Source organism: Oncorhynchus keta, chromosome 3 (assembly GCF_023373465.1).
Source record: "Oncorhynchus keta strain PuntledgeMale-10-30-2019 chromosome 3, Oket_V2, whole genome shotgun sequence".
Classification (NCBI taxonomy): Eukaryota; Metazoa; Chordata; class Actinopteri; order Salmoniformes; family Salmonidae; genus Oncorhynchus; species Oncorhynchus keta.
In genome coordinates, this window is record NC_068423.1 from 11,158,138 (window position 1) to 11,185,965 (window position 27,828).

Here is a 27,828-nt window from a genome sequence, read left to right on the forward strand (position 1 = left end):
ACACTCAAGATTGAATCGGTATCATTTTACCATGGTACTTTGGTGTACGTTGGTGCAGGATCACCTGTGCTGGAATAATAATGTTTTATTTTATTTCACCTTTATTTAACCAGATAGGCCAGTTGAGAACAAGCTCTCATTTACAACTGCGACCTGGCCAAGATAAAGCAAAGCAGTGCGACACAAACAACAACACAGAGTTACACATGGGATAAACAAGCATACAGTCAATAATACATTTTTTTTAAAAGTCTATATACAGTGTGTGCACTAGGCCATAGTGGCGAAATAATGACAATATAGCAATTAAACACTAGAGTGATAGATGTGCAAGTAGAGATACTGAGGTGCAAAATAAATAAATAACAGTATGGGGATGAGGTAGTTGGATGGGCTATTTACAGATGGGCTATGTACAGGTGCAGTGATCTGTGAGCTGCTCTGACAGCTGGTGCTTAAAGTTAGGAAAGGCGGCCAAAGGAGGAATTGGCTTTGGGGCTGACCAGTGAAATATACCTGCTGGAGCACGTGCTACGGGTTAATATTTTATAATATTAAAATAAGGTTTGAGAACAATGGAATGAGAAGCAGAGTTTAATAGCACTAGACAAGATGGATGGGTAATTAACACGGTCTACAACTGGTTACTGTTTTGGGCCTGTATTCACAAAGCATCTAAGAGTGGATGTGTTTATCTAAGATCAGCTCCCCCCTGTCCACGTAATCTTATTCATTATGATTGAAGGCAAAACTGATCCTAATGAGCATCATGCTTTGTAAAAACGGACCTTGCTCTTAACAACCTTGAAGCCAGTAGCTGTGACCCAAGAAAAACCACTGAGAGGGAAGCTGAGTGACCAGTGCTGGGCGGGCAGAGGAGGAATCCTGCACCACACTCATCCATCTTGACTTTAATTTGCCGAACCCACTGTTCCCTCCAGGAAGCTCCTCAGCCCGGCGCTGCGTGTCAGAGAGAGACCTCAGCTAACCTGACAGCTTCTCTTTCCTCCCTCCTGCCTCACTCCCAGTCTCTCTCCCCTCAACCCCTAACAGAGAAATGCCAAGAGAATACAGAGTGCAGTTAGAATTCAGGTGTCATATTAAAGTACCGTTGTCTGATATCACTTACCAATGGCTCTCCCTTCCCCCCTCCTTTTCTCTCTCTGTCTGGCAAAGAGATTATCTCTCCCTGATGTTAGACAACGACAAGAGAGGAAGGGAGAAAGAGAGAGAAACAAACAGGGAGAGAGTCCTGTCCCATATGACCAGTGTCGAAAACTATTTTCTGACATGACGACATCGACCCTACAATCTTGGAAAAAAGGTATCCAAAAGGGTTTTTCGGCTGTCCCCATAGGAGAACCCTTTTTGGTTCCAGGTAGAATCCTTTCTGGTTCCACGTAAACCTTTTTTGGAAAGGGTTCTACATGGAACTCAAAAGGGTTCTACCTGGAACCAAAAGGGTTCTACATGGAACCAATAAGAGTTCTTTAAAGGGTTATCCTATAGGGACAGGCAAATAAACCTTTTAGGTTCTAGATAACACCTTTTTTTTCTAAAAGTGTACACGCGCTCCCTGGACAATGGATCCCAGGTCCCATCAAGATCTTTATTTCTTTCTGACATTATCTCTAGCGCAGCGATCAATAGATGGAGAATAAATAGGTGGAGCGTATTAGTAATACGACACCTCGCATCTGGAGAGAAGGGTTCTTTGCCCGTTAGCAGCCAAACCAGAGGGAGAGGAAAGCAGGGGGGGAAGAAGGGAAATTTGTGGGCTGACAGAGTGCGAAGCAGAGGCTTTGTGTAATATACAGTTTGTTCATTAAGCATTTGTTTAAAGGTCATTTCACGATTCACATTCACATACAAACCTGAACAGGCTCACAGAGAAAATATAATGTCATGTTAAAAAATAATCATTTGTAATAATGTTGATAGGAGTAGTAACGATAATATGAATAATATAGTAATAATAACATTGTACTCTAGCTTTTTTTTCACCATATTTTTTCACATGAATATGTTTTTGAACATATACAATTGTACATTTTACAGGAAAGAACCAAACAAAAAGAAAATAAACAAACATTCAAAAAGACAACAGGAAAATCCCTAACAGTTATTATTCATATTTTCCTGGAATGTGATTTTTATATTTTATTGTTTACAGTATCTCCATATGGACTGAAGCAAATTCTCCAGTCAAAGCATCGGACCTGGGTCAAATACAAATAAAAAACTGTTAAATACTTGAGCCGCTCTTCAGTTAGTTTGCTGGTTTAAATCAAGGGCACCTCAAATACCTTCAAGGTTTTGACATACAGTATGTGTTTGATCCAAGTGACACACCTCTCTGCTCTACCAATGAAAACATGGGTTTTATATTTGGGCTCCGAGGCTCACTAAAACAACTCACAACGCTTACCAGTACAATTATTATTTCTGTACAGTGACATACATAATTCATTATTTATTGCTTTTCGACTAAGTGCGTAAAAATCACGAGCCTACAGATGTTTCTAAGTAGTAAAACTCCAGTGCAGGCTACAATATAAGGAAAGGAATTGAAGAGAGAGAGATATTCCTCCATAGGAGAGAGATCTCGGTTCCCCTTCTCTGCTCTGTATGAACACCAGGGTCGTGTTCATTAGGGCGCAAGAATGAGCATTTCTTGTAGGATAAGTCCAGGTAGTTCCCCCCCCCTGTTTCAATCTGTTTTTTTCCCCCGTTTGGTGCCTAATGAACACGGCCCTGCAGGAGAGGGAGCCTGGGGCTCCATCAATCCCATGGTTGACATGCACTGTCAGCAATCGACTGGTACATAGCTTCATGCACCATTTTGCCCTTCAAAGCAGTGACTATTTGATTGGTTCGAATGAGTGATTGATAGGGTCGTGGTGGGTGCTCGTTGGGATCACGACACCATGGTCTCTCTCCCTCGGGGTGTTATTGCTTCGCGATGGCGGGCACAGGCTGGCGTGCGTGGGTTTTAGGCTCCTTGGTGCAAGCAAACAGCTTCTTCAGTGAGAGCGCACTGACACTGCACTATATCAAGCGTGACCGTCCAGACAAAGTGGAAACCGATACAATGCTACAATACAATAACTTCCAGACTATTGGAGGTGGAGAATACAGTATATATGGAATGCAGACTTTTTTGCGTTTTACTCGATTGTGAATGTTCCTTTGCCAAAACACGTTCAGACAGCCATATATGACGTAAAACAGATCCGAAATGTCCTGAAGAGTCCAACAAATATATGTAAAATATGTACCATATACTGTACTTCTTCACTGTATTTTGTAGAGCTTGGATTGGATGGAGATGCTGTGTTGGTCTTTGAAGCAACTATTCTTCTCATCCTTCTCTTCCCATCTCAATTGACAATCATTTTCAACCAGGCAGACAGGTTAGGCCTAATATATATATATACACAATTGGTTGACATGATAGACTGTAAAAGTGTGCTTATCGAAGTGACACTGTGGAAGCAATACTGAACAGACTAAAGAGACTTCATTGTGACCCGTATGCAGGTCAATAACTTTGAATTTTAAAACGGCCTTTCACCAGATTAAGCAAACCAATGTTACAGCACAGAATACTGTGCTTTATTGGCACAAGTAATATATTCTTCTTAAAAGTGTGAACATTATCAGGAATTGATTAATTTAGCTTTCAAGGACGTTAGCCGCCAGATAGTGACGACACACATGGCCATCAGTTGTAGCTACATCTACTGATAGTCGTGTCACAAAAACTGTCACAAAAATCAGGGTCATACTCATTATGAAATAAAACCAGACTGACAACCCACATGGTGGGTTATAATAAACACACTGTTGATGAAAGTAACCAAACTAGGTCCAAAAAAAACCCTCTTCAATAAGAGGTGTAATACCACTATCGACATAGAAGCTTTGGTGCCCTAAAATACTCTTAGAGAGCCTGTCAGACACACGGTGCACAAACACAAAACACACTCACATAGAGTGCATTCAGAAAGTATTCAGACACCTTCCCTTTTTATACATTTTGCTACGTTGCAGCCTCATTCTAAAATGGATTAAATAAACAAAATCCTAATCACTCTACGCACAATACCCCATAATGACGAAGCAGGTTTTTAGAGATTTTAGAAAGTTTATAAAAAACTAAAACTATTTACAGAAGTATTCAGACCCTTTGTTATGAGACTCTAAATTGAGCTCAGGCGCATCCTGTTTCCATTAATCATCCTTGAGATGTTTCTACAACTTGACTGGAGTCCACCTGTGATTAAATAGATTGGAAATCATTTGGAAAGGCACACACCTGTCTATATAAGGTCCCACAGTTGACAGAGCATGTCAGAGCAAAAACCATGAGGCCCGAAGGAATTGTCCGTCGAGCTCCGAGAAAGGATTGTGTCCTTAATGACAAAACATTTCTGCAGCATTGAAGGTGCCCAAGAACACAGTGGCCTCCATCATTCTTAAATGGAATAAGATTTGAACCACCAAGACTCTTCCTAGAGCTGGCTGCCCGGCCAAACTGAGCAAGCAAGGGACATGGGCCTTGGTCAGGGAGGTGACCAAGAACCTGATGGTCACTCTGACAGCGCTCCAGAGTACCTCTGTGGAGATGGGAGAACCTTCCAGAAGAACAACCATCTCTGCAGCACTCCACCAATCAGGCCAGACGGAAGCCTCTCCTCAGTAAAAGGCACATGACAGCCCTCTTGGAGTTTGCCAAAGGGCACCTAAAGGACTTTCAGACCATGAGAAACAAGATTCTCTGGTATGGTTGAGACCAAGATTGAACTCTTTGGCCTGAATGCCAAGCGTCACGTCTGGAGGAAACCTGGCACCATCCCTACGGTGAAGCATGGTGGTGGTGGCAGCATCATGCTGTGGGGATGTTTTTCAGAGGCAGGGACTGGGAGGGAAAGTGAACGGAGCAAAGTACAGAGAGATCCTTGATGAAAACCTGCTCCGGAGCGTTCAGGACCACAGACTGGGGGGGCGAAGGCAAACCATCCAACAAACACTAAGCACACAGCGAAGGTTAACCTTCCAACAGGACAACGACCCTAAGCACACAGCCAAGACAATGCAGGAGTGACTTTGGGACAAGTCTCTGAATGTCCTTGAGTGGTCCAACCAGAGCCTGGACTTGAACACATTTCAAACATCTCTGGAGAGACCTGAAAATAGCTGTGCAGCGACATCTAACCTGACAGAGCTTGAGAGGATCTGCATAGAAGAATGGGATAAACTCCCCAAATACAGGTGTTCCAAGCTTGTAGTGTCATACCCAAGAAGACTCAAGGCTGTAATCGTTGCCAATAGTGCTTCAACAAAGTACTGAGTAAAGGGTCTGAATACTTATATACATTTTTTTATTTGAAATACATTTCCAAAAATGTCCAAAAACCCGTTTTTGCTTTGTCATCATGGGTTATTGTGTGTAGATTAATGAGGGGAAAAAACGATTTCATCCATTTTAAAATAAGGCTGTAACGTAACAAAATGTTAAAAAGTCACGGGGTCTGAATACTTTCCGAAAGCACTGTACAGACACTTAGTCCATGGCTCATCCTCTTTCCGCTGTTGTACAATCTGTTTCAGTTCTCCGTAAATAATACTTTGGTCCTCCCCTTCTTCCGCTCCTCACCCTCACCCTCACCCTCACCCTCACCCTCACCCTCACCCTCACCCTCATCCCAACCACCCACCCCACCTCTTTCCAAGTTCCTGTGCCAAAAGGAAACCGTCTACTCTTTCTGTCTGCTACCCCACTCTGTAACTCCTACCTGTAAGTCCCTCTATGTTAGCTCCCTGTCTTCCTCTCCTCCGTATAGGTAGCTATTGGTTCCTGGTGGTTGTACTAACTCCTCAGTCTTATCCCAGTCCGAGACCCAGGTTCCTGCGCCTCCTCCTCCTCCGTTGGGATCTTGAGCTTGGATCGTTGCTCCGTAGCCTCCTTCTCCACTAGTACGGTACAACTCCTCTGTCTCATTGGCCAGCTCATCCTCACCCAGAATTCCACACTTCTCATCGCTAAGTTGCTCGGGCTCTGCCCACCACTGCTTTTCTCCGGAGGCAAAAAGTCCTAGAATTACAAAAGATAAATGAAATCATTCTTCCCAAAACTATACTTACTTTGACTTGGATCTAGATTATGCAGTTCAACTCTAAAGGGTTGCATACCTAGTTAAATGAAGGTTAAATACAAATAGATGAATACAAAATGAATATAAGAAATTTAAAAAATTGGCACCAAACTTCATTGTATGTTAATATTCGGACAATATGGAATACAATCGTGCAAGAGCGAATATCAATACAATACACAATTGAAACACATGAATTTACTTCAGGGTCAATTCAAACAAGTGTTGCATCACTATACAGCTTCATTATGACGTGCGACGACGGGGGAGGGGGGGAAAAGAAAACAGACAGAATACATACCGTAGAATATAACACCCCCGTAATGAACGAGTGCAGCAATGAGAAACACATACTGCCACTCTTCCCGCGTCTAAGGCGGGAGAGGGAGGGAGAAAGATAAAGAGGAGTTTTATTCTCACATGCAGAAGTACAGTGAAATACCTAATGTGATTGATAGATGGCGGGATAAAGAGTGAGAGTGTGTGTGTGTGTGTGTGTCTAAAACAAGTGATAAAAGAGGGATGAATGTTGAGTAAGAATGTGTATCTATTATCCCTCCATAGATAATGATGTATATGATGTGTGATGGTGGGTATGCAGTAGGCAGTGTGCTGTATGGTGTAGGGGGTAGAAGCAGGGTCATTTCGTACCTTGTGTTTGGTCATGGCACCAACAATGAGTGGGCACACCATGCCAGACAGAGTGCCCACCCCGTTGGAGATGCCCATGAGGATACTGGCATAGCGGGGAGCAATGTCCAGGTGGTTCACATTGAAGCCTAATGGGGAGACAGAGAGAAAGGTCACCAATAAATTGTTGTTGTCATTGTTGTTGTTGTCGTACCGACACAGACCATAAACTTTCAAGAAGTATGATATAATAGTAGCCAAACTCTACAGTATGTCAGATAGCAAAGACAATCCCCTAAATAACTGAGCTTGAGAGATTATGCAATTCTCTATGGACAATTCAAGGTTAGCTGTTCTGCTGACGGAGCTTATCCGTTTCTGTGAGGAGCTGGAGTGAACTCTCTGATCTGTTGTGTGATAAACCTGCCAAAACCTGTCTGGAGGAGAGAATAACAGAAGACCGAGAGGTAAGAGAACTATGTGGACACCTCTTCAAATTAGTGGATTCGACTATTTCAGCCACTCCCGTTGCTGACAGGGTGTACAAAATCGAGCACACAGCCATGACATTTCCATAGACAAATGTTGTTAGTAGAATGGCCCGTACTGAAGAGCTCAGTGACTTTCAATGTGGCGCCTTCATAGGATGCCACCTTTCCAACAAGTCAGTTTGTCACATTTCTGCCCTGCTAGAGCTGCCACGGTCAACTGTAAGTGCTGTTATTGGGAAGTGGAAACGTCTAGGAGCAACAACGGCTCAGCCACAAAGTGGTATGCCACACAAGCTCACAGAACGGAACTGCCGAGTGCAGAAGCACGTAACGTGTAAAAATCGTCTTTCCTCGGTTGCAACACTCTACCGAGTTCCAAACTGCCTTTGGAAGCAATGTCAGCACAATAACTGTTCTTTAGGATCTTTATGAAATTGGTTTCCATGGCCGAGCAGCCGCACACAAGCCTAAGATCACCATGCGCAATGCCAAGCGTCGGCTGGAGTGGTGTAAAGCTCGTCGCAAAGCTCGCCGCCATCACCATCGGCAGTCCGACGGACGAATCTGGGTTTGGCGGATGCCAGGAACACACTACCTGCCCCAATGCATAGTGCCAACTGTGCCTTCTTCTCCCCAATTTTGTGGTATCCAATTGGTAGTTACAGTCTTGTCTCATCGCTGCAACTCCCATACGGACTCGGGAGAGGCGAAGGTCAAGAGCTGTGCGTCGTCCGAAACACAACCCAACCAAGCCGCACTGTTTCTTGATACAATGCCCACTTAACCCGGAAGCCAGCCACACCAATGTGTCGGAGGAAACACCATACACCTGGAGACCGTGTCAGCTTGCACTGCGCCCGGCCCACCACAGGAGTCGCTAGTGCACGATGGGACAAGGACTTCCCTGCCGACCAAACCCTCCCCTAACCCGGACAACGCTGGGCAAATTGTGCGCCGCCCCATGGGTCTCCCGGTCGCGGCCGGCTGCCACAGAGCCTAGTAAAGGGAAATCTTAACACTACAGTGTACAATAACATTGTAGACAATTCTGTGCATCCAACTTTGTGACAAGAATTTCGGGAAGGCCCTTGCCCCTGTGCACAAAGCGAGGTCCATACAGAAATGGTTTGTCGAGATTGTTGTGGAAGAACTTGACTGGCCTGCACAGAGCCCTGACCTCAACCCCATCGAACACCTATGGGATGAATTGGAACGCCGAGCCAGGCCTAATCACCCAACATCACTAATCCTCTTGTGGCTGAATGGAAGTCCCCGCAGCAATGTTCCGACATCTAGTGGAAGCCTTCCCAGAAGAGTGGAGGCTGTTTTAGCAGCAAAGGGGGGACCAACTCCATACTAATGCCTATTGATTTTGTAAGGAGATGTTTGACAAGCAGGTGTCCACATACTTTTGGCCATGTAGTGTATATGAGAGATATGTAAAGATAACCACCAAAGTCTCACCTGAAATAGCGAACCCACTGAAGCCCACAGCCAGAACCAAAAAGGTGATAGCCACAACTTTCGTATGAGAAAACCCGACCACTAGCAGCAGGGTGGCTTCCATTCCGAAACCTATCACGAGAAAGTTAAGACACATAAACAAATATGGAGGAAGTCAAGAATCAAGGTAGCATTCTTTCAATACTCAGGTAAATGAACGGGGATAAAATAGCACACAAAGACAGTGGTGAAACCTGATAGAGGATATTCTTCTAGTTAAAAGGTATTGAGTGCAGTCTGCCCGAAATGTGGCTCTATGTGGTTCAGCTTCCCACAGTGATATAGATATGGATAAGCTTCTAATTCCCCTCACTCCTGCATTCTCTGCAGTTCAAAAATAGTTTACTGTGGCAAGCAATCCTGCGTTACTGTAAGTCATCATTTGCCTTGTGCCGTGATCCTTTTCTCACGCACCGACCGGACACCATGGTTACCACAAAACGAGGTGTTGTATTTTCCAAGTAAATATCTCTCTTACATTTTTTTTGTGAAACTTTTTTTTACCTTCTATTTTTCCTTCTAGCTGAGTTGTTTTGTTCATGTAAAAGTAGTCTTTGGTTATATATGACAAAACTGGCACGAGCTGTCAACGAACGGCTGATACGAACAAACCAACAATCTTTCACGGTTCTTAAAAAGCAACACTTGATAGCTAATCAAAGACATGTCTTGCCCTGTCGCCTGCTTCTGCTTTTTCCTTCCTCCTTCCTCCTCTTTTCCACCTTCTCTTTTCACCCTTCTCTCTTACCTCCGCAGTTCATCATCTTCCGGACGTTGGTGGTGCTCATGATGTTGTTTGTGCGCAGGTAGTCAGCCAGCTGGCCACCGATCGGCACGATGATGGTCATCACCAGATGGGGGAGAGCCGACACCAAGCCCACCTGGGATGAGAGGTGGAGGGGTGGATAGGAGGTGGCCAGAGGGTGGAGGATATTTTTTTGTACTGTACAACAAATAAAACTAGTCTTGGAGGAGCATAACAGTACATGTTAGTAGTCCTCATAAGAAAACCTAAAAAGGCCATTTGTGCACCCCGGGATCACACAACCCTGGGTTCACATTGGGCCACACAAAACCTGCACCAGCACAGTACTAGCTCGAGGCCAGATGTACATGGCTATTCCTTGTCTTAGTCACCTTGCTGATCTCAAACCCAAACACTTCTTCAAAGTATGCAGGTTGGCTGATGAGGAGCAAGTAGAAGGTCCAGCTTCTACAGAAATTGGCCACGATGATGGCGTAGACTGGCATCGAAGTGAAAAAGGCTCTCCAAGGCGTGTTCCATTTCTAGAAGGACCAGAAAACATTAAATTTACAGTAAGGAGGCAGCCAACAATGCATGGTAAAATACAAATAAAACATTGAGTAGATACTGGACAGAATAGCGAATACAAGATACCGATATTAACATTTTTTGCGTATTATGACCAAATCATTCAAAAGTATCTCAAATGTTTTGTGTATCTCAACAAAGTCACTTACAGATGAGTTGTAAATGATGTGAGAAAAATGCTACTATACATATGTAGGATCTTAATTTTGAGCCAGTTTGCTACAGCAGAAAAGTGATCCTGCAGCAACAGGAAATGTGAATTATTATTATTATTATTATGTGGTCTATAATCAATGTACATTTTTTGTAGGGGTTGATATATCTTTTGTTAGGGCAAATCAAGTCTGAGATTTTAAAGTGGAAATTACAAACTTTAGAAGCCTTTTTAAACATTGAATACAAGCTTGCATTTCCTGTTGTGCAGGAAAATAATTCTCAGCAACAAAAGAGTGATCAAATTAAGATCCTACATCTGTAAATACCATGACTTGCATGGGATTTGTGCCATTTGTGCCAGCATTTGGAAACAGTGCCAGGGAAACTAAACCAAAGCATGGATTGCTGTCATACTTTGTCCATAGATTAGTTACAGGGGTAAGGAGACCAACGTGTCATTTTGTAATTTGAGTGAACTATCACTTTACAGCTTTTGTAACAGCCACCACATTGAGACCAGGGTTGATCGTGATCATCTTATCATGATTCCATTGTGTGTTCTAAAAGACACCATATCCCCTATATAGTGCACTACTTTTGGCCATAGCATGCCACTTCAGACGAAGACACTGTTAAAAATAAATATTAGTTTAAAGGCTCAAAACCCCTAAATCACATCGTCAGAACACAGCAATGAGGGGCCATGAAAAGTGGATCTGCAGAGGAAGAGAAACAAAGTGATGTTTAGCTTAGAAGCGAGATAGTGGATAGTGGAATCGGTGTAGACTAACCGTAACAGGTGTAGAGTTAGCGGCTGACATTCCAATAGCCTCCTCAATGTATTTCCGCTCCTGTTCTGTGATGGTGGGGTGGGCTGCCGGGCTCTCGTACGACACCAGGATCCAAAAGAGATACCAGAAGATCCCAAAGCTGCCTGGGAGGTGGAAGGTAGAGTGGAACGAGTGTCAAGAAAAGAGTAAGAATAGAGAAAATGAGGTTTCTTAAAACTAGGACAGACTGAGGTTCAGAGCTACAGTGCATACGTTTCACAACCAATTCATAAGCCTTTGTAGCATTTGCATGCTTGAACTGAACTGAAGGATTGTTCACTTTTGCACCGCTAACCAATACAATCCATTTCCACTAGCATTGCTACATTCTCCAAAAATGCTAGCCAGGAGATTTAGGACTTTGCTAAATACATAGATAACCAGGGTTGTGGTCAATTCCATTTCAATTCAGGAAGTACACTAAAATTCAAACTCTCTTCAATGCTTTTCAATAAGGAAAAATGTGAATTTAAATTGAGGTTGGTCCACATTTTGAATTGACTGGAGTTTTAATGGAATTGACCACTGGAGTTTTAATGGAATTGACCCTGCAGCGAACTTTTTAAAACGGTTTGGAGGAAACAACCACAGTCGAAGATAAGCTTAACTTGACATAAAAGTGAACTACACATGTAGGATCTTAATCTGAGCCATTTTGTTAAGCAGAAATACAATCCTGCAGCAAGAGGAAATGTGTATTATTATGAGGGTTATAATTCATTGACATTTTTGTAGGGATTGAAAGATTTTTGGTAAGGGGAAATTAGTTCAAATTTCAAAGTGAAAATTACAAACTTCAAAAGCCTTTTTAAACCTTAAATACACTGCAAGTTTAAAATGTCCTGCATTGCAGGAAAGTTATCCTGCAACAGGGTGATACAATTAATATCATACACCTGTATCACTTTAAGTTGGGAACAGTTATGACAGAGGTTACTAACCATAGACATAGAAAACAGATGACCACCCTGAATACTGGACTAGTACTCCAGCCAGTGGCATGGCTATCACGGCTCCTGCATAGGACCCTGAGATACAGAGGCAGACACACTCAAACATGAATGAGACAGAAAGGTCAGTCATATGGAAGTGCACATCAATAAACAACATTGCTTTGGAACTAGAACTACTATCTTGAGCAATCCGAGCATGATTATTAATGATTACAATGGTAGAAATAGTCCAAGTAGATGTTGAGATGGTTCCAGTCATATAGGATTATGGAGAATTAAGTCATCACAATAAGTTATATTAATTGTAGTAGAGAGCACAACTGTGACCCTTTGTAGTGCCCAGACAAAGACAGGAGGATGAAGGAAGAGTGAGTTGACCTCACCACAAAAGGCTGTCGTGGCCAATCGACTTCTTTCAAGAGGTGGGGCCCATTTTGCCCAGATACCATGGCACGCTGGGTATGAAACACCCTGCGAGAGAAAGAATTACAGTTAAGTGACCAGGAACTTGAACTGATTGTTTTCTCTATGGTGAACTGGCCACTGACCATGTCATAATTTTGTATGTTTTCTTTCTAATATGAAAATCTCCTAACATCCATGACATCACTTCCTGGATCAAATCTTTCTCTAAAAGGGGTGTTTCAGGTGAAATGCACTCTACACGAGAAAAAAAACCTTCTCGTCATGTATGACACATGGCCAGTGACCAGTTCACCATAGAGAAAACAATCAGTTGTCAGCATAGTGAAATCTGATGTATGCAAGGGAAAGCCATGGAATGTAGCCAAGCACCTCCACGAGTCCTTGACATATCCTGACAAGGATAACACAGGCAATGTGAGTTCGTGCTGCCGAAGGGATCAACATATTCAGGCATGAGGTGGCCACTATGGCAAAGCCAAAGACTCTGTGTGATAGAGGAGAAAAAAGAGGGAATAGAATCAGATATGTACCTACACTCTTAGAAAAAAAGGTGCTATCTAGAACCTAAAAGGGTTCTTTGGCTGTACCAATAGGAGAACCCTTTGAAGAACCTTTATTGGTTCCAGGTGAAAACCCTTTTGGGTTCCATGTAGAAACCTTTCCACAGAGGGTTCTACATGGAACACAAAAGTGTTCTACCCGAAACCAAAAAGGGTTCTACCTGAAACCAAAAAGGGTTCTCTTATGGGGACAGCCAAAGAACCCTTTTGGAACCCGTTTTCCTAAGAGTGTTATTGAAATATTCTGAAATATTCACAGCATATTATTCACATATAAGTATAAGCAGCTGACCTGTTGGCTGCAAATTTTTGACAGATGAATCCCCCGGGTATTTGGGTTACTATGTATCCCCAGAAAAATGACCCATGGATCATTCCAACCGTTTCTGGTTCCCAGTTGAACTGAGCTTTCTATGGAGAGATGGAGAGAGTGAGAAAAAAAATGAAAGGAGAGTTCAAGGCAAAGAAATGGGAAGGAAGAAAATACATGTGAGATCGCTAAACCAAAGTAGGCGACCCTTACTACCACCCTTCAATGGTAATCATTCATCAAAACCTTATCAACCCAACAAAAGACAAAGTTGACAATCAAACTATTTAATTGCGATAGATGAACGTTTTCACTAGCTGTAACAATCCTCTTTTAGCTAGCGCAACATGGCGTGCGTCTCGTGTTTGCTGGTCAATAAGGTCATTATCATTATCCATTTAGGAGAAGGAGGTAAAGCCAAACCAACCAGATTGGTCCAACTCTCTGACTCTTAGAGAGCATACAATACCATCACTGACAATAAGGATTCAGTCTCCCAAAAAGTCACACATATCACTCATGGAAACAAAGGTGCTACCTAGAACCATAAAGGGTTCTTTGGCTTGTCCCTGTAGGAGAACCATTTTTGGTTTCTGGGAGAACGTTTCATCCAACAAAGAACACTCAAACGATGGAAAAGGTTCCATGAACACTGAACAAAAATATAAACACAACATGTGAAGTGTTGGTCCCAGTTTCATAAGCGGAAATAAAAGATCCCAGAAATGTTCTATACGTATAAAAATGTAATTTCTTTCAAATGTTGTGTACACATATGTTTACATCTCTGCAAGTGAGCATTTATCCTTTGCCAAGATAATCCATCCACCTGAAAAGTGTGTCATATCAAGAAGCTGATTAAACAGCATGATCATTACACAGGTTCACCTTGTGCTGGGGACAATAAAAGGCTACTCTAAAATGTTCCGTTTTGTCACACAACACAATGCCACAGATATCTCAAGTTTTTAGGGAGCATGCAACTGGCATGTTGACTGCAGGAATGTCCACCACAACTGTTGCCAGAGAACTGAATGTTCAATTATCTACTGTAAGCCTCCTCCAACATCGTTTTATAGAATTTGTCAGTACATCCAGCAGGCCTCATAACCGCAGACTATGTGTAACCACGCCAGCCCAGGGCCACCACATCCGGCTTCTTCACCTGTGGGATCGTCTGAGACCAGCCACCTGGACAGCTGATGAAATTGAGGAGTATTTATGTCTATAACAAAGCCCTTTTATGGGGAAAAACTCATTCTGATTGGCTGGGCCTGGCTCCCCAGTGGGTGGGCCTGTTCCCTCCCAGGCCCAACCATGGCTGCGCCCCTTCCCAGTCATGTGAAATCCATAGATTAGGGCCTATTAAATGTCTTTTAATTGACTGATTTCCTTATAGGAACTATAACTCAGTAAAATGGTTGAAATTGTTACATGTTGCGTTTATCTTTTTGTTCAGTATAGAACACTACCAGTCCTCAAATAACCCTTTTGGACTCACCACAAGGATTGGTTTGTCGCCCTTGTAGATGGTTTGGTTGTTGACCATGCTGACGATGGCCACGCCCAAGTTGCATCGGATGCCAAAAGAGATGCAGAAGCCCAGGCCGGAAAGGATGGCGATGATATAGCGCCGTGGCAGGCCGAAGCAGGTGCAGTCCACCACGGGCATCTCCTTCTCCTCCACGATAACTGCCTGGCCCTCATCGGTGAGCTCGATGGTCTCGCCATTTTCCTGCCGCTTCTCTAGGATTCTGAGAACAAAGAGGAGAGAATATATACACTGTATATATAGAGACAGTTGGCTTGTGACTTACAGCGACAGCTGTAACATACAGACGGCAAAGAGACATGATTCAGCAACATTGCACAGTCGAGCATTTTGTTGATATTAATTGAAAGTATTTGGAGACATATGTTACATTTACAAGTAACTGCCAAAATAAAGGAAACAAAGTGTGTTAATAGGGCATTGGGGCACCACGAGCCACCAGAGCAGCTTCAATATGTCTTTGCATAGATTCTATAAGTGTCTGGAACTCTATTGGAGGGATGCGGCACCATTCTTCCACAAAAAAAGTCCATCATTTGGTGTCCCAGGCACCGCTCCTGGCTTGAGATCTGGTTATTGAGATGACCATGGCATATGGTTTCCATCGTTTTCATGCTCATCAAACCATTCAGTGACCACTCGTGCCCTGTTGATGGGGGCATTGTCATCCTAAGTGAGCACAGCCATGGTAGCCAAAATAATGGGCAACTGGGGCTGCCCAGCATTTTTATAGATGGCATGATGGTTAATTACTTAGGAATTGCTCAGAAACCACACCTGTGTGGAAGCACCTGCTTTCATTGTACTTTGTACCCTCATTTACTCAAGTGTTTCCTTTATTTTGGCAGTTACCTACATGTTCTTGTTAGTATCAGTCTGAGGTATGATTGTGTAGGTGTGTGTGTGTGTGTGTGTCTCCCATGCACTAGTTATGCAAGTTATTTTGCATGGCATTAAACGTCCATGAGGTTGTATTCATTGCTAATGTATTTTAATGGCTATGCTTGACAACACAAACATATTTCCATTGTGGAAAAATCAAGACTCATCCAAGACTGAGACTTCCCTTCCTGTAAACCTCTTTAAAAAAATATCAACCACCTCTAAGCACTTCAATGTCACCTTGACCAAGCCATGGCTTGCAGTGATTATTATTTTTTTCCTAATCTATTTTTTTTCTGACATGGCCAGTCTGACAGGCCTTGCTGGCAGGCTGTGTGGTAGAGTAGAGCCAAAACCATAAGGTGAAAACAGTACTTGTCTCTTTGGCAGAACTCAAGCCCCACCCCGCTCTCTCCTGCTTTCTCCCGACTCATCCAGCTCACTGAGCAAACATGCTAACGACCTGTGCCAGCCTCCAGTCTGGGAAACATCAAATATGTATTCAGCCGAGGCACATCATCCATTAAGCATGAGATCTGCCCGGCCCCAGTGCGAGGCTGTACCTCTGCTGCAAGGCCAGGGAATATGGGGAGATGTGGGGAAGACTGAGGTTTCACATGCCCCTGCTTTATTTACATTCTGGTCATACGTTTTTAATGCTCAAGTGATTAGGGGGAAGGAGAGCCATTGGTTAAGAGCAGACTGTAGGAAGCGGTAGAACACTAAACTGTCAATCAGTCAGTGGTGAAGCCAGCATTGTTTGAACTGCAAAGTTGACCGTTTCTCGTCTGAGGAATCAGACTATTGGCTTTGTATATATTTGAGCTAGTTGGGTATAGTTCTTGGGAATGGTAAAAAATGGGTACTGCCTTGAACCACACTGTGATTTGCTATGTTATACTTTTTTTGCCCAGACCTTTTCATCCCTCCAAAAATCTCACTTTTGTCATTTTACAGATGTATCAGAAACAACGTAATATGAAGTGGAAGGAGGAAACTGCTGTTTAAGGTAAAAAGCTTCACAAGAAACAGGGAAAGGTGATGCTTAGATGGGATGTCTCGCAAATAGAGTCTCTGAAAACGGTACAGAAGACATTTTTTGATACATTTGTCCATATCAAGACAACAGTATTTATCATACTGGGTCAATGCTCTGATATCCTTACCTACCAGAAACTTGACCAGAATTTCAGAACCACCAGGGCAATATCTACTGAGACAGACTACCCAGGTCCTGTCAAACCCATGATAAATCAAGCTAGGGTAATCTACTGACAGTGTCACCAAAGCAGTATGTAGACCAATGTCACAATGGCATAGCGATCTGTCACACAGCAGCACTGTCACTGGGCACAAGGTGTGTGTCTGTCACCCCATCAACATGCAAGGCCATTTTAGAAGGTGAGCTTCCTATGTGGAGGCTTGAGAATGATGCGAGGGTAAAATAGACATGTCCTCTAATACACCTTTGAGAGCAAACTTTATACCATATTTGGCATCAAACTATAGTTCACAAACTGTGCATTGCGGCAAGTCGAAAACGGCTGTGGTAAGCGGAACCTGTGTACGCTAACACATGGGAGGAAGCAACATCCACAAGACGGGTGCCACTACGGTAACCTGGCTGACCCGTCCCACGTGACTTACGTCGAGGGAGAGCTGTGACACGCTGGTCTGGACCGGAAGCCGTTTGATAATGCAATAGTCGCTCAGAAATTGAGGGGACGTATTGATTAGTGCTCTCAAATGATTTTGGATTTGAAAATCCAACAGTTGTAATGGAAGGGGACAGCGCTCAGGGGCTGTCCATGGCTGTGCGTGTGGGTTCGAGTGAGAAAGAGACGAAGGAGAACCAACCAGTAAAAGCACAGCACCCTTCATTATCGACTCATTGTGCCGACAACATCAAAACAGTCTTTCCAGACCCTGAAGTCAGGAGGACTTTTGAATTTGGTATCAGCCAGACTACCACTACGGTGTCTTTACCAATAGCAGTTCACACAAGCAATGGCGCCAACATTCTTCGACATTGATGCAGTATTAATGACTTTCGCTGACGATTAATTATTTATATCTCCTCCTATTTCTGTCTTAGTGGGCCTCTCTTTCTTTCGATTCCTCCTGTCCCTCGTTCATCTTTTTTTTGGGTCTGGTCTCAGTCCCTGCCTCAATTCCCTCTCCTCTCACATTGTCACACCCATCTTGCACGACTGTTCTTCTAACACCAATTCCCCCTTTCTGCGTCTTGAGAAATCACTCCCTGTCTGAACAGGAGAGCACCCAGAAGGACACATCTGTGCAGGTGAAACAATGTCCTTTTGATACCTGTCAGGTGTTTATGAAATGTGTTCAAGGGGGAAACGTGCTCAACACTACTGTCTTGCAAATAACCGCTGAAAAAGTGCGAGGAGCCAACTGTCCCATAGTAATGAAGTAGAAGACAGGTCAGAGTTCACTTGATATCATTGCAGCAGATGCTTCGATTTAAAAAAATGCATTTCCTTTTCTGTCTTTTGTCCTCCATGTCTCAACTTCCGGTTGCCTTCGCCTGGCCCCGAGACGTATAGCCCGTTAAACCCATGGCTCTTCACTAACCCCTCTCCTTTTGACTCTCTAAATAATATCACACAAATCGACAGAATGATTACGTACCTGTGTAGTAAATGTGGATGTCTTTCTGCACAAAACTCTTTTGAGACATATTACAGGAGAGGAAATGAAATAGAGGTCATTGACTCTGAATAGTTGTTCACTGGTTTGTCCCAATGAGTATACCAGGTTCTCGCCAACTTAATCTCTTAATTCATTCGTCAAGGACACTGACGTGAGGACAGTTCAGCGTTGCAGTTCAGAGTTCAATCAACAGGTTAAGATGATTGAAGAATCAGTTGTAATGTACATGAAGAGTAGGACTAGATCTGGGAAGCAACTAGAATGGGAATTATTTTCAAGATACCGTACCACCTGAATATGACACAGACCCTCTTGATATGAGGTTGCAGATTTCTGAATACACAACGGAATAGTTAAGTCAATTGTTGAGAAAAATGTGAAATGGCATAGGAAAACCTTTCGCCACAGAGTGAAAAGTAAGCTGAGGGCATTGGAACTCTCTCTTGAACAATACGATCATAGATGTAGGAATTAAAATACATCTCTATGAATACAATAACCAAACATCTTATTCTCTCAACAATCCACACACTGTACCGGGCCAAAATGAGCTTGAGAAAAATTCTGCCATTTTTTATTTGGTTTATGAAAACTCAGCTCTAAACTCACAATAGATGGCTGATTGGTGACTGATAATATTTTGTGGAAATGACATGACATCACATGGTCAAAAACACTGGCTACTTCCCACTGGGCACAGACATCAATTCAACATCTATTCCACGTTGGTTCAACAGAATTTAATTGAAATGACGTGGAAACAACTTTGATTCAACCAGTGTGTGTGCCCAGTGGGTTGTGTTAATAAGACAAACTATACCGCAAGACACAAGTTAATCTGCAGAAAATGTCCCAGAGTATTATCACCATGTGGGCAAGGGACTCAGCCTTAAAATCATTTGAATTGTATTCAGCAGCTAAATGTGATATTGTAAAGACCCCAATGCTTGACAAAACAGGTGGATCTAACTATATACTCTCTGCCTTGGGAACAATGTCAACCAAATGTCATTATGCAACTGTTTATACAATGTTTTGTAAATTACGAATTATGACATGGATTGGTTATATCAAATTAGGGGCACTGCACTTGAGTTGTTATTTTACTATGAGATGAGACACTCTCTCATCCTTTCTAAAAGTTCTGAAAACAAAGATACTGTAGTTCTAGGTAAAAGCCTCCATTTGATGCCACCTCTTTGTGTTTGAAACTTGCAGAGAGCAATGTCAGGTTAATTAAAGGAAAATTCCACCCAAAAACGATATTTTGGTATTTGTTTCATTAGTCCATGGTTGACATAGTCTAAAATGTTTTGTTTGTCAGCAATCAAGTTTTCAAGATATGTCAACTTTCTAAATACAGACATCATCCCTGTATGATGCATTTTGCATTATATGAAAAAATGCATCAGTACAATCAAAATGAATTTAATGAGTCTGGCAACCTAAAACATACGTATATGGAGAACTATTGCTATGGCGTAGTAAATGTCACAGACATGCACGCATGACAACTACAACTTTATATTGATACGCATATGCTCGTTAACCGAGCCACAAACCAACACCTCTGGGAAACACCTCCGCACACGCACGTGCTGAGGAAGTGAGGGTTTACCGGACACTATCGCGTAAGGCAATAGCCTACAGTAATCCTGAGTTTAAATGCTTTTGGAAGGGACAATGACGAGTTATCGAAAGGAGCGGACCCGGAGAGGTGTAGGCTACTGAAAGAAAGAGAGGGGGAGAGAGAGAGAGAGAGAGAGAGAGAGAGAGAGAGAGAGAGAGAGAGAGAGAGAGAGAGAGAGAGAGATTGTAAATACAACCCATATTTATGTTGATTTATTTTCCCTTTTGTACATCAAGTATTTGCACATTGTTACAACACTGTACATAGCCAAAATATGACATTTCAAAATGTCTCTATTCCTTAGAAACTTTTTTTTAAGGTGTACTGTTTAGACCTACTGTTCATTGCTGATTGTTTATTTCACTTTTGTTAATTATCCATTTCACTTGCTTTGGCAATATAAACATGTTTCCCATGCTAATAGAGCCCTTTGAATTGAATTGAAGTGAGAAAGAGAGAGAGAGAGAGAGAGAGAGAGAGAGAGAGAGAGAGGGGTATATGGTGATTGGGATTTATGTGGGCCAACAGCTTGGAGGGGGAGGGTTATTTCGGGAGAGGATTTGTGTGTTTAGACACATCTTAAAATCCAGAGAAATAGAGAGACCGCAAACTCTTTGCCCTCTGATATCCATCCAATGTTTCTGAAGATTCATCATACCTTTTCTTACATCGTGGGCGCGCCAAACAAACACTATGTTCCCTTTTGAAAGATGTGTCTTTCACATTTCTTGAGCAGAGTAGCCAGCTCTCGCAAGTGGTCACACTGCATCTCACTAGGCAAATTAGCTGCTGATCTAACTTTCATTTTATGTAGGCCTAGGCTAATTCCAAATGCTTTTTTTGTATTTAGTTTTTATTTAACCTTTATTTAACTAGGCAAGTCTGTTAAGAACAAATTCTTATTTACAATCATGGCCTACTTTTACAATGTGACAGTACTTAGCTGACCAGCTGGACACAATAGGCTATACACTGGGTGGACAAAACATTAGGAACACAGTGACTTTTTATTAAGTGCCTTTGAACGGGGTATGGTAGTAGGTGCCAGGTGCACTGGTTTAAGTGTGTCAAGAACTGCAACGTTGCTGTTTTTTTCACTCAACAGTTTCCTGTGTGTTTTAAGAATGGTCCACCACCAAAGGACATCTAGCCAACTTGAATCCCTGTGCAACACTTTCGACACCTTGAAGAGTCAAATGCCCCAACGAATTGAGGCTGTTCTGGGGGCAAAAGGGGGTGCAACTCAATATTAGGAATGTGTTCCTAATGTTTTGTACACTCAGTGTATACCGTTCTTTTGCACACACAAAATATCTAAAATGCATGCAAACTCTGGGCACAAAGCCACATAGAGATCAGCTTGTTGTATATAGCCTTGTTATTGTTATTTTATTGTGTTACTTTTTTTTAAACTATAGTTTATTTAGTAAATATTTTCATAACTAGTTTTTTAAAACTGTATTGTTGGTTAAGGGCTTGTAAGTAAGCATTTCCACCTGTTGTATTAGGCGCATGTGACAAATCAAATTTGATTTGATTTGTTATCGTGTCACTACAGTAAAATAACCGTGATTATTGGGGGGTGAAATATGAACCAAGCATAAACTTAAATGAAACTTCATGTCTCCTCCTTCATAAAGTTCTAAAAACGAAGATACAGTAGTTCAAGGCTATAGCCTCCATTTAATGCCACCTCGTTATGTTTGAAACTTGCAAAGAGCAATTCGACCGGGTACACCACGTTATTTCAACGTGGATAATTGGATAATATTTGGTTGAGACGTTGATCAATGAGATTGCAACCTACAGTTGTGGCCAAAGGTCTTGAGAATGACACAAATATTAATTTTCACAAAATCTGCTGCCTCAGTTTGTATGATGGCAATTTGCATATACTCCAGAATGTTGTGAAGAGTGATCAGATGAATTGCAATTAATTGCAAAGTCCCTCTTTGCCATGCAAATGAACTGAATCCCCAAAAAACATTTCCACTGCATTTCAGCCATGCCACAAAAGGACCAGCTGACATCATGTCAGTGATTCTCTCGTTAACACAGGTGTGAGTTTTGACGAGGACAAGGCTGGAGATCACTCTCTCATGCTGATTGAGTTCAAATAACAAACTGAAAGTTTCAAAAGGAGGGTGGTGCTTGGAATCATTATTCTTCCTCTGTCAACCATGGTTACCTGCAAGGATACACCTGCCGTCATCATTGCTTTGCACAAAAAGGGCTTCACAGGTGAGGATGTTGCTGCCAGTAAGATTGCACCTAAATCAACCATTTATCGGATCATCCAGAACTTCAAGGAGAGTGGTTCAATTGTTGTGAAGAAGGCTTTCGGGCACCCAAGAAAGTCCGGCAAGCGCCAGGAATGTCTCCTAAAGTTGATTCAGCTGAGGGATCGGGGCACCACCAGTACAGAGCTGGCTCAGGAATGGCAGCAAGCAGGTGTGAGTGCATCTACACGCACAGTGAGACAAAGTCTTTTGGAGGATGGCCTGGTGTCAAGAAGGGCAGCAAAGAAGCCACTTCTCTCAAGGAAAAACATTGAGGACAGACTGATATTCTGCAAAAGGTACAGGGATTGGACTGCTGAGGACTGGGGTAAAGTCATTTTCTCTGATGAATCCCCTTTCCGATTGTTTGGGGCATCCGGAAAAAAAGACAAGGTGAGCGCTACCATCAGTCCTGTGTCATGCCAACAGTAAAGCATCCTGAGACCATTCATGTGTGGGGTTGCTTCTCAGCCAAGGGAGTGGGCTCACTCACAATTTTGCCTAAGAACTCAGTCATAAATAAAGAATGGTACCAACACATTCTCAGAGAGCAACTTCTCCCAACCATCCAGGAATAGTTTGGTGATAAAAAATTCCTTTTCCACCATGATGGAACACCTTGCCATATGGTAAAAGTGATAACTAAGTGGCTCGGGGAACAAAACAATCCTCAAGAGGCGGGTGGACAAACAAAAACCCACAAATTCTGACAAACTCCAAGCATTGATTATGCAAGACTGGGCTGCCATCAGTCAGGATGTGGCCCAGAAGTTAATTGACAGCATGCCAGGGCGGATTGCAGGTCTTGAAAAAGAAGGGTCAACACTGCAAATATTGACTCTGCATCAACTTCATGTAATTGTCAATAAAAGCCATTGACACTTAAGTTAGTTGAATTTCCAATGTGTTATCAGTATGCTTTCAAACATCTAAAATCTGAACCAAATTCCAATGGATAAACAATGTACGATTTGTCACCCAAATGCCTAACACTGCACTTTCAACGACTTAAAAGCAAAGCAAAGTTCAAATTGGAATACAGTAATTCTAGGCTATAGCCTCCATTTAATGCCACCTCTTTTGCTCTCTGCAAGTTTCAAACACAAAGAGGTGGCATTAAATGGAGGCTATAGCGTAGAACTACAGTATCTTTGTTTTTAAAACTTTTAGAAAGGTGAGAGAGTGTCTCATCTTATAGTAAGGCCAGCATCCCGGAGTTGCCTCTTCACTGTTGACGTTGAGACTGGTGTTTTGCGGGTACTATTTAATGAAGCTGCCAGTTGAAGACTTGTGAAGCATCTGTTTCTCAAACTGGACACGATAATGTATTTGTCCTGTTGCTTAGTTGTGCACCGGGGCCTCCCGCTCCTCTTTCTATTCTGGTTAGAGACAGTTTGCTCTGTTCTGTGAAGGGAGTAGTACACAGCGTTGTACGAGAGCTTCAGTTCCTTGGCAATTTCTCGCATGGAATAGTCTCCAATAACCATTTCTCAGAACAAGAATAGACTGAAAAGTTTCAGAAGAAAGTTATTTGTTTCTGGCCATTTTGAGCCTGTTTCAACCCACAAAATGTACGCCTATGTAGATATTCCATTTTTTTAAATCTGCCGTTTCCAGCTACAATAGTCATTTACATCATTAACAATGTCAACACTGTATTTCTGATCATTTAGATGTTATTTTGATGCCTTTTCTTTCAAAAACAAGAACATTTCTAAGTGACCCCAAACATTTGAACGGTAGTGCATATATATTCACTACATGGCCAAAAAGTTAGTGGACACCTGTTCGTTGAACATTTCCTTCCAAAATCATGGGCATTAATATGGAGTTCGTCCTCCTTTTGCCGTTACAACAGCCTCCACTCTTCTGGGAAGGCTTTCCACTAGATGTTGGAACATTGCTGCGGAGACTTTCTTCCATTCAGCCACAAGAGCATTAGCAAGGTCGGGCACTGATGTTGGGTGATTAGGCCTGGCTCGCAGTCGGCGTTCCAATTCATCCCAAAGGTGTTAAATGGAGTTGAGGTCAGGGTTCTGTCCAGGCCAGTCAGGTTCGTCCACACCGTTCTCGACAAACCATTTCTGCATGGACCTCGCTTTGTGCACGGGAGCATTGTCATGCTGAAACTGGAAAGGGCCTTCCCCAAACCGTTGCCACAAAGTTGGAATCACTGAATCGTCTACAATGTCATTGCATGCTGTAGTGCAGGGGTAGGTAATTCCAGTCCTTGAGGGCTTGATTGGCGTCACAGTTTTGCCCCAGCCCCAGCTAACATACCTGACTCCAATAATCACCTAATTATGATCTTCAGTTTAGAATGCAATATGATTAATCAGCTGTGTTTGCTAGGGATGGAGAAAATGTGTGACACCAATCAGGCCCTCGATGACTGGAGTTTCCCACCCCTGCTGTAGTGTTAAGATTTCCACTCACTGGAACTAAAGGGCCTAGCCTGAACCATGAAAAACAGCCCCAGACCATTATTTATCCTCCACCCAACTTTACAGTTGGCACTGCATTGGGGAAGGTAGTGTTCTCCTGGCATCTGCACAACTCAGAATCGTCCATTGGACTGCCAGATAGGGAAGTGTGATTCCTCACTCCAGATAATGCGTTTCTGCTACTCCATAGTCTAATGGGGGCGAGCGTTACAACACTCCAGCCAACTATTGGCATTGCGCATGGTGATCTTAGGCTTGTGTGCAGCTGCTCGGCCATGGAAATTATTGTGCTGATGTTGTTTCAAGAGGCAGTTTGGAACTCGGTAGTGAGTGTTGCAACCGAGGACAGACAATTTTCAGACGCTGCGCGCTTCAGCACTCGGCAGTCTTGTTCTGTGAGCTTGTGTGGCCTACCACTTTGCGGTGGAGCCATTGTTGCTCCTAGCCTTTTCCCACAGCACTTACAGTTGACCGAGGCAGCTCTAGCAGGGAAGAAATTTTACAAACTGACTTGTTGGAAAGGCGGCATCCTATGACGGTGCCACATTGAAAGTCACAGAGCTCTTCAGTACGGGCCATTTTATTTCCAATGTTTGTCAATGGAGATTGCATGGCTGTGTGCTCGATTTTATACACCTGCCATCAACGGGTGTGGCTGAAATAGCCGAACCCATGAATTTGAAGCGGTATGTTCAATGGCTAAGGGGTGTTATTAAGCATGATGCAACTCGGAGTGGATACAGTCATTATCTGTGGTATATTGGCCATATACCACAAACCCCTCAGGTGCCTTATTGCTATTTTAAACTGGTTGTCAACGTAATTAGAAGAAAAAAAATCATTTTCATATCCGTCTGATATATTATGGCTTTCAGCCAATCAGCATTCAGGGCTCAAACCATCCAGTTTATAATCATGTTTAGATCATCATGGTATATCTAAATAAAACCATTTACATGTCATATTAGAATAAACTAATGTTGGCTATTTGGCCTCTTCATCCATCCATCCCATCACAAGCTGAGCTGAGGCTAACTTCTTTATTTAGGTTCGGCCTACAGAAAACGTCCGTGAACTCGAAGATACTGTAGGTTCAAATCTAGCCTTTAGGGAAACTATTTGAGGTAAGACCTATCTATAGACTTTAGAATGGACGGAACGGAAACTGTCTCAAGTTAACATGTAAAAGTGAGGACATTCCCACATCGATATTAATAGGGCCTGAATTAAGTTAATCTTGTTAGCTATATTTCAAATCAAATCCAATTGTATTCGTCATATGCTTCGTAAACAACAGGTGTAAACTAACAGTGAAATGTTTACTTACGGGTAATTTTCCAGCAATGCAGAGTTAAAGATACATAATAAAATACAATAATAATAACAGAAATAGTGACACGAGGACTAAATACACAGTGATTTACGAATAAATATAACGAGTAAAAATAACATGGCTAATACAGGGAGTACCAGTACCGAGTCTATGTGCAAGGGTACGAGGTAATTGAGGTATCTCTTTGCAATGTCCTTGCTCTGACATTTGACATAGAACAGAAGCTATACATTTACACACGATGAAAAATCAAATATTTTCTATTACAGCAACCATAAACCTTTTTGAAATTAACTATTTAACATGAAAGATAATCAAATAACCCACATTAAAAACAGTTAGCTACTCGTAAAATACATCCCTGAACATAAATAAAAATGTAGGCTAGGCCTATCGTTCATCTTACTCAGTGTTGTCTCAAATGTTTAAAAAACATGTTTTTACGAAATTGACAGAAACACCAAATTGATCATTGCAAACAGATGTTTCGTCAGGTCAACCAACCCCGCTCAGGCCTTTGGGCATCTTGATATTCCCTAGCCTACAGACAAATGTGTCTACCGGCCGGCCCACCGGTTCCTTTTTAGCCAAAAGTGCAGAAAAAAGTAATCCCTGATCGTTTACAGCGCTTAATTGGCTTTAGGTTACTTGAATATACATATATTTAAACTCTATATAAACTCTAAATGCATGCCGGACGGGATGACAAGTGACTATTTTGTAATAAAAAATCAAGACCGAGCTAATCTGGATTTCACGCGCGACGATAACAAAGTAGGCTACACAATTTGCACCAATAAGCCACACAGAAAAAGTAATAAAGATTTTGTTTAAACTTACTTGTGTAATTTTCCGAGGGTCTGGCCCGCGACGATTTTAAACCTATCTGGTCGTATCTCCATCCTTGCGACTCCAGTCTCCGACCGATTTGCTGTCCGCGCGCACTCCCGCTTGAGCGCGCAGCCCTATTCACTATCACCTCTCTCCGCCCTTAACCTCTCACTCACATACCATTAAACATTGCTTCCCTTTATCAACTCGCTGGTCCACCCCCTATGCTGGTCCACCTCCTATGCTGGTCCTCCTTTTTGTGATTATTTTAGCCCAATTCAACCCAACGTGAGTAAGGAGTAGAAATTCAAGAAAAAAGTACAAAAACTTCCCATGCCTACATTTTACACAATCGAGATTAGAAAATACGTTGTTTTAGCAGTGTTTAGCAATTAAAAAATAACTTCTCAAACAAATCCAAATGTGTATCTCGAATGAATGATCGCGCGCTGTTTGGCCGCGAGTGTCACTATCCATGGTGCTGAAACCAGATTACTGTCCACAAGACTAATCTGCCCGATTGTGTGTAGCGAGTATCTGTCACTTCCTTTCCAGAAGCCCGGCGTCTTAAGTAGCCTGGCTATTCTCGTACCACACTGAATGACGGGCATTAGATTAGTCTATACAGACACACATGTAGCCTACTGGAGAAACAGGTAATTTAGGGCCAGAGTGGTCGCCTGAGATTAGACGTGAGTAAAGGTATAACCACTATCTTGAGTAAACTCACTTAACTCACTTAAGGAGACATACATACCGTGGCTGTTTGAGTTCTGTTTGTTGCCACAATAACTGTAAGACCACAAACATGGATGCGCTCTGTTCATGCCATATTATCAGTAGTACTATTGGAT

At 42.5% G+C, this 27,828-nt stretch overlaps 1 protein-coding gene across 1 annotated transcript; it reads right to left on the reverse strand.

Annotated features, from left to right (window-relative positions):
• Positions 1 to 5,728: 5,728 nt before the first annotated feature.
• LOC118369189 (vesicular glutamate transporter 1-like) lies at positions 5,729 to 27,447 on the reverse strand. Its single transcript, XM_035753652.2, has 13 exons — positions 26,984 to 27,447; positions 14,852 to 15,104; positions 13,333 to 13,451; positions 12,850 to 12,964; positions 12,438 to 12,525; positions 12,043 to 12,129; positions 11,063 to 11,205; positions 9,920 to 10,069; positions 9,531 to 9,663; positions 8,744 to 8,854; positions 6,810 to 6,937; positions 6,460 to 6,529; positions 5,729 to 6,097 (listed from the first exon to the last, which is right to left on the reverse strand). The coding sequence occupies exons 1-13, from the start codon at positions 27,043 to 27,045 to the stop codon at positions 5,811 to 5,813; spliced, it is 1,746 nt and encodes a 581-aa protein (XP_035609545.1). The 5' UTR covers positions 27,046 to 27,447; the 3' UTR covers positions 5,729 to 5,810.
• Positions 27,448 to 27,828: the final 381 nt, after the last annotated feature.

Coding starts and splice junctions, on each gene's coding strand:
- LOC118369189 (XM_035753652.2), bottom strand. CDS start 27,045: ATGGAGATACGACCAGATAGGTTTAAAATCGTCGCGGGCCAGACCCTC. Junction 12,130..12,437: donor GGCCACGACAGCCTTTTGTG/GTGAGGTCAACT, acceptor TCTGTATCTCAG/GGTCCTATGCAGGAGCCGTG. Junction 11,206..12,042: donor ATCTGTTTTCTATGTCTATG/GTTAGTAACCTC, acceptor TCCACCTCCCAG/GCAGCTTTGGGATCTTCTGG.